The 11,575-nt window shown below is 38.9% G+C and overlaps 1 protein-coding gene across 1 annotated transcript in view; it reads left to right on the top strand.

Moving 5' to 3' along the window:
• Positions 1-11,345, top strand: part of hnf1ba (HNF1 homeobox Ba) — a 24,469-nt gene extending 13,124 nt beyond the window's left edge. The window contains exons 6-9 of the mRNA XM_014024101.1: positions 1,913-2,033; positions 2,114-2,296; positions 5,270-5,388; positions 8,888-11,345. Coding sequence (XP_013879555.1) covers positions 1,913-2,033; positions 2,114-2,296; positions 5,270-5,388; positions 8,888-8,908 — 444 coding nt within the window. The 3' untranslated portion in view covers positions 8,909-11,345. The remainder of the gene's footprint in view (positions 1-1,912; positions 2,034-2,113; positions 2,297-5,269; positions 5,389-8,887) is intronic.
• The last annotated feature ends 230 nt before the right edge of the window (positions 11,346-11,575 follow it).

Here is an 11,575-nt window from a genome sequence, read left to right as displayed (position 1 = left end):
CGTACGCACAACTTAAGAACAAATCTGTGCGTACGAACGGTTCTTGCATGAGGCCCAATATCACCATTTTTTCTCTTTATCATAAACAACAGGTTTTAAGGACAAACTTTTAAATTAAACAGTTTAATCTTGAAGGAAAACTGTCAAAAGTTTAAAAGGTTTTAAATTAAAAAGGAATTGCAGGTGACAGTGTTGTTGGAGGCATTCATTTTTAAGAAATGAATAATTTTCTTGATAAATAATAAGTTATGGAATAAGGCTGCAGGAGAAGAGGTGGGCTAGTATAAGTATACTTCTGCCCACTCCTTTTGAGCGTATGAAACTTGTATATTTGTAATGTTTTTGTTAGCTTCTGTTATGTTCAATATAACTTATTAAAACTTATTACTTATACCTTATTAAAACAAATAATACAACTACAAAATTTCATCTCTGTGGATTTCATTAAGACATTTCTAAAAGTTTATAAATAGTAATATTGGTAACAAACTAAACAGTTTTGTTAGAATGTCATCTTTAAGGTATTTAAACATGCTGTGGAGAACAGTTTCAGTCAGATGTTTACATACAGTTGTTTACATTAAATAAAATCGATCCAAGATCGATTAAATCGATTTTTTTAACCAGTCCTAATGACCGTGTTCTTTTAATTTTAAATATCTCACCTACGACGTGTATTTACCAAATTTATTTTCCTTCAAACTGACCAGCTTACTGTTCGATGAACATCACCTCTACAATCTCCTTTTCTGTTGAACAAATATTTATAAAACTCAGAAAGAAATCTACAAAAAAATAACTCTTAATTTGATTCAAGATGACACATTGCAGCTAATCATCTGTTTTGAACAACCCCCAGCACGTGCTCTAAGCGCTAACAGATCATGCAGGACCTTGATTCAAGCGTTTGTGATGAGCAGCATCTGAAGTTCATGAACTTCTTTCAAGAAAAGCATATTTTATTCTGTAGATGAAAAGTGTTAATCGAGAAGTTTGAAAATGCTCATATTTTATGCTGACGATACTGTGATGATGAGTTGCCTCCACGTTTTGAGACACTTGGTTATTTTGAGCTGCAGCGATCCTTTAAAGATTGTTCAGTGCATGTTGTTGGTCAGGGCAGGAGCTGTTTGTTTTCACTGAGGGAATCTAAACAAGTTTTAATTATTCTAAATATGCAAACATCTGGGTATAAATGTTTAGGATTAATAGTGATGAGTACTTTTATTAACTGTTATGGTTGCTGTGTTTTAAGTCTGACTCCTTTTGGTTTTAATTAGCTTTCGTTCAAAAGGAAAAACAACATTTTTGGATATGTTTTTTGTACTTTGATGCTTATTCAGGACACTTTTATAAAAACAGAATTAAAATTTCAGAGCTTTTGCTTTTCCCTGTCAAATAAAAGCAAAGGAATAAGTTTGTAAAGGATTAATTCGTTGACTGTTCTAACTTCCCTGTCAGAGCACTTCCATCTTTTTGGTGCGATAAGGTGTGAACTGAGGGTGGTGAGTGGGCTGCGCAGGTCAGATATCAGGGTTTTATTTGTCTGCAGGTGGTCAGGAAGTATTCAAATAAGCTCCATCCCACCAAGGGGAGGATTCAGACAGATGTTACTGTAAACGCACTTACGTTATTTTTAATCATTTTCTGCAGGAACGTACTTTGCATCACCTTGCTTGTGTTTCTATTTCTTCCCATTTTTCTTCTTTTGTGGTACGAGTGCAGCATCGCACAAAAGAATCTGAACTAAGTCAATAGCCTGCCTTCTGTTTGTTTAGCAGGCTACATCTGTTTCACTTTGAACATGAATTTACATAGGAGGTACTCAGGCTTAGTGCTGTATTCAGCTAAAAGCAAATAAAAGTGCAATAAAAAAAGGCAACGTAATTTCATTTCCCTCTTTTCTCTTCAGATTTCAGGTTCAGGTGGAGGACTTCCCCCAGTCAGCACGTTGACAAACATCCACAGTTCCCATCACGGCCACCAACAGAACCTCATCATGCCCCTGTCTGGAGTCATGGCCATAGCACAGAGTGAGTCCTGACCTTTTATTTTATTTTATTTTTTTATTATTCTGCGCCGACTAACAGGTGCATCACTTGTGTCTTGTCAGGTTTAAACACGTCACAGTCTCAGACGGTGCCGGTCATCAACAGCGTGGCGGGCAGCCTCGCGGCGCTCCAGCCGGTGCAGTTCACCCAGCAGCTCCACAGCCCCCACCAGTCCAGCCTGATGCATCAGTCGCCCAGCCACATGAGCCAGCAGCCGTTCATGGCCGCGGTCACTCACTCACACAGTCAGTAACTCCAACACCTCGTTATGTCCTGCCGTGTTTAGTGGAAATATTTTACCCTGATGACTTGTGTTAATTAGGCTAAACTATATTAGTAGTTTGTCCTCAAGATAGAGACCTAACACAGGGGGTCTCATGAGCAATATGGTGGCCCTCAAAGGTAATTAACTTCAGCTAAACACGAAACGTCATGTTCCTCGTCTCATCGCCACAGCTGAGCACCGCTAACGAACAATAACGGAGCTCTACATGCTTTTTCCTGCATAGAAACAGTGTTTTAACACGTTATAAATACTGAAAAGTACCACGACTAAAGGTGAAATAAATAATACAGAACTACTATTAATAGTAAAAAGAAAAGAGTTTTACTCACTGTTAAGCTGTGTAAAGTTAGCCGCCATTTTTCTGAACTCTCCCACTTCCTGACAGGGAGTTCCAACTGGTTCCAGTTTAAATTTAAGACTTGTAAATGGGAAATTCCCACTTCCCAGTACAACTGAGCTGCAGCAAAAGTAGCTGGCTAGTTAAGAACCCTGTGTACCTCCACCTAGTGTTTGGATGTCATCATTTCACAGGTAAAATAATCAACATGCATCATGAGAGATGTAGTTTATTGTTAATGCTGGCTTTACTACTGGATATGGACTTTAAAGAAACTTATTTTAAGAAATTAATACATCTTTGAAGTTATAAAATGTTGTGACTGGCCACATTTGGTCCACGGGCCTTGACTTTGATCTAACAGTTTTAATACATCCTGTATATATTTTATATTCATTAATAGGCCTGTCGCGATAGTCAATAAATCAATTTATTGCACGATAAGTTATTTTGAGGTCGGTAAAAAAAATGAGGACGATAAGTTTCATTTTCCTGCTTGTTTGTTTACTTCGTCTCTCTCCCTCTCTGTGCTCTGCTATACAGGAGCTCAGCTGACTCCTCCCCTCCTGTTTTCTTAGTGTGGGAGGAGTGAACTCTCGCTTTAGCGTGAGAGCTCGTGGCAATAACAAACTAAAGAAACGTTTCAAAGCAGAACGCGGCTGCTGCAGTGTCGGAGTAATTGCAGAGCCTGAATTTCGCTGCGGGCAGACACAGAGAGAGAGAGAGGAGGAGGAGAAGGGGTGGGGGCTGAAACTCCCCCAGACCCGCAACAAACTTGTCAAGACTTTACCTGTAGCTCCCAAAAATAACAGGAAACTTAAACGCACCATCTGTGTTTTAACAAAACACCCCAAAAAACCTGTAGTTGTCCCAGCAACTCATGAGGAAAACTCTGAACCGTCTGATTTCCTCCCCCGCAGCGCTCTGACTGTCTCCTCACTGACTGTCCCCTCCTCACACACATAGACACGTTTGTTCTTTTATCCTCATGGGGACTTTGCATTGACTTTCATTCATTTACCAGTATTTTCTATTACCATTCGACCCTAAACCTAGCCTACACTTTACATAGGATTTGAACTGGGCTTATGTCCCCATAAGAAACAGTGGGTCCTCACCACGCTGTGTAGTTTGCTTCATCTCTAAAGAGATGCTGCTCTTTAATATTGTTTATTTACTGTCTTAGTTGTGTGTGGTGTTTAATTTACATTTTGTTGTTCTTTGTTTTTTTAATTCAAGTGCATTTTTTGTTAGAGACTGAGAGTCCACTTTGTTAAACATTCTTTTAAAAATTAAAGTTTATTGATTTATTACACTTACATATTATGCTTTTATAATTATTAGTTGTAAAATGGTCACCAGGCAGTATTATCGCTTATCGCAATAAATTTTGAGACAATTAATCGCCCAGCAAAATTTGTTATCGTGACAGGCCTATTCAATAATAATCATTGCATGTGCATCTACACCTGATCAACATGTGGATCCAGATTTTACAGTTTTACAAATACTGAGCTAAAATCTGGTGTTTTAATAGCTGAGAGTCATCCTCAACACGTGACAGTGGCGTCGAGCTGTGACTGGTGAGCAGCATTCATCGTGAAAATCCCTAAACGTCTCCAGAGTTTTACAGATTGTGCAACAACTTTTCTCTCGAAACAGCCTTAAAGTCGCCATGTGCGTAACGCTCTGAAGAGCCTTAGAGCTGTGTTCATACACCTGAACCTGGAGCTCCCCAATGACAGAAAACATCTGAGGCAAATGTCCAGCACTGATGATCAATAATAATTATTGAAAAACTGGTGCAAATCTAACTGCCATCATAAAAAAGGATCCTGCTGCAGGTTAAATCATAAATAGGAGGTCAGCTGCCATGATGGGTACAAACTGAGCCGACTTTTAGGTGACGTTCCTTCAAGAAAAATTAGTTCGATTCCTACACTGTCTCTGTTTTTGTAATAAGGCTGTAGAAGTTTCATTTTTATAACTTATAATTTAAAACACACAAGTCTTTTAAAAGGGTGGAAAGGTGGAGGAGGTTTGAAGGTTACAAGTTCTAACCCCTGGCTGAAAGTATCTCCCATGTTCTCCCAATTCACCAGTTGGGTTTCTCCCATATTCCAATTTCCTTCCATAGACCAAAAACATACCTGTCAGGTTAACTGGTGACAGTAGAATTTGGTGATATGATACATATTGGTCACGATATGACATGTTGCGATACTGTAAGCAAGGTGATATGTTGCTATTTTTTCTCTCCAAAAGATTCCATTTAAAACCAAAACTCAGTAAAACGAGCCCACCATGTGATCAGACCCTTAATTAAAAATCTATTGATTGCTTTTGAGAAGCAATAAGTATCAAGAAATGAAATATTGCGATATTTCAGTGTATCAGTATTTTTTACAGCCTTACATGAGAGTGAGAGGATGACTGGTCCAAGGCGTGCGCCTCAACCCTGAGCACCAGCAGATCCCACAAAAGTTTTGCTTTTTCAAGGCAGATTTTAAAGCATTAAATACAACATGGGAAAAAAAGTACTCAAAGCTTTATTTTAATGACTTCAAATGACTGTTTCCTGTCTTTTCTTTGCAGTGTATTCTCACAAACAGGAGCCCCCTCAATATTCCCACCCGTCACGCTTCCCTCCAGCCATGGTGGTCACAGACACCAACAGCATCAGCACTCTCAGCTCCATGTCCTCCAACAAGACGGTGAGTTTCCACCCAAACGCCACGACGCGTCTCACAAGCTCTGGACTCTTTTTTTCTTTCTCCTCCCGCTGCCGTAGATGTTATAATTAGCTCGATTGTTCCCTAAGAAGCAGCACGGAGAGTGTGTGTTGTGATCGTCTGCTTTCTCTGTTACGTTAGGACGCTCCTGTAAACAAGGTGGTGCAAGTTGGGGGTTTCTCCTTGGTAAATACGACTTCATTAGCTCTGTCTCACAGCTTCAGCCAGTGAAAATCCCTCACAGAAACCAATCGGTTGCACGCTCAAAATCCTGCGACTTCTCGTTGAACACGCCGAGGCGAACGGATGAGATGGGTGTTCGGTTAGGACACTCCTCACAACTCCTATTTCCCCTGAAACGGCTGTCCAATCAATCACGGGTTCCCTGGACCCGAACGCCTCCTGATTAACGCTCCCTCTTTTCACTTTCATCTTCCTGGTGAGAGTCACCTCTGCGATCAGGAAATGAGACCTGTTAATCAAAGTTTCCAGCCAGTTTCTGCTACTTTCCTTCATGCTACAGTGAGGCTGCAGATGAGACGAGTCGGCCGGAAGGTGGAAGTTCTTGTTTTTTGTTTTTTTTTTTCTTTTAGTAATTACAGCTCTTCCTCTTTCCTACTTCTCCCTCCTCTCCGTGATCGCTCTAGCCTGAAAAGTTGTCCACGGTGCTTTCACACGCTCAATTTCCCACGCTGAGGCGCAGCACCGCCTCACCGACGGCTCCTCGGATCTGAAAAAAAAATCTAATTAAGAACAATCAAAATCTACCATATGCTTAGAAATGAAGCAGCACCTGGTGGAAGAACATAAATGAGGTAAAACAGTAAAATTCATGCAGAAACTTCAACAATAAATACCGTCTTTATGCATGTATAATACGATCATTTTTGAGCTTAAAAAGCATTAAAATCTAATTATCAATAACCCGTGTATAATACTACCCTCCCATTTTATGGATGATTTTTAGGATTAAATTTCTAGTATTATACATGAATAAATATAGGAAGTAATTTAGTTTAGTCGCCGAAATAGCTTGAAAAAATTTCAAATTTTTGCTTTTACATAAAAATTTAATGTTTTTTTTATCACCTACACATAATCATAGTAAGAAAAATAAACAGGCCCCAATTTCATTTTTTATTAGTTTGCCTTTATTTCAAACGTGTACAAAACAAAAAATGATTAAAAAAAAGTGATACCAAATTAATTAAATTAACATATTTGAAAAGGAATTGGAAGAAGTAAAAAAAAACTTTGCTCAAATTGAACAAAAACAAGCCCCAGAAACCTAAATCTAGTAATCTCATTGTTAAAATTGTGTTGTAGGACAGCTGTTTGGCTGATATAAATTGCCATTAATAAAACATATTTGAGATTTCAGGTGGACTTAATGAATTTTCTTGTCCTAAATATAAGATATTAATATATTAAATTCAAAAATAATTTTTTTTCTTCATTTTACTACATATTTTTGTTTTCTTTTACAAAAAGAGCCTCAAGATAGGAAAAAAAGGAGTGTTTTAAGTTTTTATGATACAATTTAAACTCAAATATATTGTATTATCTAAATGTATTTTGGGGTAAAGTTTTAGCCTGAAAAACAACATAAACCAAACACAAAGTCCTGTTTTTACACAAAATCCTTTATTTATTTTTTATTTTTTGTCTGAAAATCTACCATTTTTTCCTTATCATTTAAAAGAGGGGGCAGCCTTCATGATACAAGCAACCTGCTCAGGCTTTACAACACGGGCTGTTTACTAAGAGCCCTCCATTATACCTGCGTCTGTTTGCTGCTCACCTCTGCTCAGACCGCCGCGTCTAATGACTCAGCTCAGCGTTATCAGGTGAGGCTGTTTGTCGGCCGCCGGGTCACTCCGGGGTCAGCTGTCTCCACGCAGCGAGGCAGCTGAAAAATAAACCCACACCACCAGAAAAACGTCCACGAAGAAGAGAGTGGAAATGAGGTTTTCAGAGGCGGGAGAAAAAGACGGTGTTTGGTCAGGTGTGACGCACCAAGAGTGGAAGACAGAAGTTTCTGTTTTTACCTGGGAAGAGAAATATCAAGGAGTATTAGTCAACGGTTTTACTGTGAAATGACTAAATCCATGAAATCATAAGTATATTCAGCTGCTTCGTGGATTTCAGTAAGTTTCAGCCACAGCAGCTGGTTGTTTTTAGCAGGTAAGCTCAACTAAAACAGCAGAAATGATCCAGAACGTTGAGCTTGCTCACGAATTAAAGCGTCGCTTTGCAAGAATCACAAAGCTGAAGGTGAGCAGCGTGATGATTCTCACGCGCGGTGTTTAACGAGCTGAACGCTGCCGTTTGGTTGCCATGAAAACTGAAGCGGCTTTTACCTGTCGAGCAGAAAAGCTGAACGTTCAGACACGAGTGAGCCCGATGGAGTCATTTAAAAAAACAAAAAACACCTTACTACTGGATGTTTAAGAGCTTTATCATCCAAAGATTTTAGTTTTAATCTTTAGACTGTGCCTAAGTGAGTAAAGTTTATTTATATAGCACTTCTCATAGATATAAAATCACAAAGTGTTTCAAAATAAAAGCACACACAAATGCTTCAAAATAAAAGCACACACACACATAGTGCTTTAAAATAAAAGCAAGAAAAAGTTTAAACATCATTCATAAAAGGAGGAGTTTCCTTTTAATCGTGTAAAAATAAAAATAAATACACTCTAACGGCACATCTTTACTATGACTTTAAAAGTCTCAGTCATGAATGGATCCAAACTCATTCTGCTTGTTTTTTTAGCTTTTTAGACATTTTGTTTAGGATTCCGGGTCGTTGCTGCTGGTACTGTATTTTGTGGGTCAGAAGCTCAAACGTTTCTGAACCATTGACATAAATAACATTGTAATCTCCTAAAAAAAGAAACTAGTTAAATCACAAACTTTATAAATCTTATGACCCTTTGGTGGCACATTCAAACACTCATCCGCATCATTTTACTCTTTTACAGGTTAATTCAAGAGACTTTTTGTAGAGAAACTATATTGTAGACTTAAATTAGTGGCCAGATATTCTCAAATAAGTTTATTGATCTGTTTCAACTCAGAGTAGAGGAAAATATTCTGACAAATGAGTTGTAAAATGTAGTTTTAATAACTTAAATTATGATTTTCTCCCTAAACCGGACAAATTAGTGATAAATGTTATAAAAATTGTTTATGAATTAGAAATGTAAAGAGTTGTTAGGAAAGTCCTAAAAAGGGCAAAAACTCTTTCTGAGTGACTTTGCTGTGCTTTAACCCTCAAACTGTCGTCTCCAGACTGTAATATTTTAACTAATATTAATATATAATTCATCGCTTTGTTTGTAATTTATTTTTGCTGCCATCAAGTGGACATTTGAACCCATTTAACAGCTCAATACGAGCTGAATAAAGAAAATATTAACTGTTAATGAAACAGACTGTTTTTATTTTAAATGTTTCTTCTCTCTGTTGTCTTTTTCAGTGTCCTCTTCAAGCTTGGTGAGAGCGTCCACCCGACTTCCTCGCTGCCCGGCAACCTGAGCACATTTTTCCACCCTCTACGCCGCCGTAACCACAACGACCCCTAATGACCCGCAAACCCCCACCCCCACCCCCCACCTCCGTGCACGAGCTGCGGACGACCCGAACGGTCGACAAACGAAGGAGCAGCGACGCAGAAAGTGCGGCGGAGGCCAGAAAACGCGGGACAGAAGAGGAGAGGGGAGAAAAATAAAAAAAGTCGGCGGCACGAAGAAAAAAAAACGATCAACGAGGTTTAAAACACTTGAAAAACAGTGTTGAGCTTCACACGACAAAAAGAACAAAAGAGGCGGCGGGATGAAGTGAATGAGCGGCTCCGGGGCGACTCGAACTGTGATTTAAGGCGGAAATATGAAGACACTGACAGAGACGGCGTCCTGGAGGAGCGACAATCAGCTTTTCTTTGATCTTACGTGCATTACTTTAAACCAGTCTTCCATGTTGTATTTTCATACTCGGTTTACTGCAAAATGCTGTTGTTTGTGATTGAAAAAGACTTGGACAATCGCGAGCAGGACTATGCAATCCGTGCTTTGCATCACTGGATTCTGCACAAAACTCCACACACTCGAGGCTGGAAACGAATATGCACTATGTCAGCTCCTGCGGGCTGTAAACGCTGTAAAACGACACACAGGCAGGGTGAACTATGAGTGACAGCTGCGTAGGGCCGTGGTTCAGAGCGCAGGACTGACTCACACTTTTCCCTCCTCCGTGGAAACCTGGGATGACGGTTGTTTGCACACAGGTTCAGGTGAATTTCAGGAATGGGCCTCGCCCTGCTTTTATCTCTCCCACTTCTTGCCACATTGTGGAAAAGGACAAATGTTGTTAATAACTCCCCAACGTGAATCACGGCCCCTCGACCCCCTCTCTGGAGAATGAAAATATTGACAAGTATTCAGAAGCCAAACAGGCATGAAAGAGGACAGCGTTGTGTGTTTAATCGTGCAGGATTCCAGAGACACTGATTTGGTCTACATACGCCCACGGTGACAGTATTAAGGTGTGTTCAGACAGCCGCTGTGACCCCCCCCCCCCCCCTTCAGTCAACCAGCATGATTCAGAATCTGACCATCTCAAGGCCAAATTCAACACCAATCATTACTTGCTCACTTTGTTGTTGTTTTCTTTCCGGTCGCCAAAGCGAAGCAAACTTTTGACTTGGGGTCATGCTAAAAGGTTACAATGAACAGCTAATATCTTACCTGTTCCAGATAACTTTTGCGTTTGGATCAGGGGTGTCAAACTCTGTTACATGAGGGGGCCAAAAGTTAAAACCTGGTCCAAGGCCCATTCCTGTCAATATTTACATAGGAGATTATTCTTATAGAAATATAAATGATCTTTTACAAATTATGTTTAGTGTAACATATAGAACATGCAAAACCTAACTGATAAAGAAAAAAGATTAAATTTAGAAAGACTCGTCATTAGTGTTCATTTCCTATGCCTTACAGTCTACCAGCAACTTTTTCATTTATTGTACTTTAAAGATATATTTCATTACAATCCAGTAAAATCAGGTTAAAAAAATCACAAAAATCTAATTATTTGACTTTAAAATAAAAAAGAACACATGAAAAGATAATCAAAGTTGACTCTGTTGCTCTTTCCTCACCAAAATCAGACAAAGATTCCTGAAAAATTCAGTTAATTTTCTCAAAAGTCGACTATCATTAGAAGAATGCTCTAAATACAGAGATAAAAAAGAGAAATACTTCACATTGAAATGATCAACTATAAGCCCGGTTAAAATGTTGAAGAAGGCCAGATTTGGCCTGTGAGCCTTCAGTTTGACACGCAGTTTTGAGTAACAGCAATAAGTTGTAGCCCAGATTGACGAGCTAACGGCTAACCCAAGACCAAAGTGTACTGCCGCCCTTAAAACCATCATCGGGAAGTGCTACAGCTAGCTGCTTCTGCTGTTATCAGCAGTTACAAATAATAAGGTTTATAAAATTAATTGTTTAGGAGAGGAGTTTTCATAAAATGGCAGCGATCCTATTTGCCTTCCTGCTTCAGTAATTGAAAATTAAACTTTCTCTAACCTGAGAGCTATCTACAACAGGTAAGATAATAACCAATCATAACCTTTCAACAGAACCCCACTTTAAAACGCCTGAACTTGAACTGGGTTCATCCGTTGGGCGGGTAAAAGTGTGCAGATCCAGCCTCCTGTTCAACATTAGGTCATTAGTTCTTCTGTGTGACTGTTCTCTGATGATCTGATCAGACGGCGCTCGTATTGTTCCGATGTGACCCCACGTGATTCTTTCTCTCCTCCTCCTGTATTATTTTTGTATAAAACTGAAATCAATTGTTAAATCATTATTTATACTTTCTGAGAATATATTGGTATTTCAAGTAAAATGTTGTTTTTTTATTTCTGAAGATCACACGTGCTCACGTTTCTTTTTTTACCGGTCGGAGTCTGCAGCGTTTACTATAGGAATAATAAGAAAGACGGACAAATGTCTTATTTGGATTCTAGATAAAAGATTTAAAGGCTGCAACAAATACAAATGTGTCGCTTACACAAACAGCCGAAATGCAGCAGAAATTTTTAAAGTTTCTTTTAGTCATTTAAATCACTGTGTTGCTCATTAGGATTACAATAAATTTCAAT

The sequence above is a fragment of the Austrofundulus limnaeus genome, unplaced genomic scaffold, assembly GCF_001266775.1.
Source record: "Austrofundulus limnaeus strain Quisiro unplaced genomic scaffold, Austrofundulus_limnaeus-1.0 Scaffold407, whole genome shotgun sequence".
Lineage (NCBI taxonomy): Eukaryota > Metazoa > Chordata > Actinopteri > Cyprinodontiformes > Rivulidae > Austrofundulus > Austrofundulus limnaeus.
Note: the sequence above shows the minus strand (reverse complement) of the source record. Positions and strands in the feature narration are given on the sequence as shown.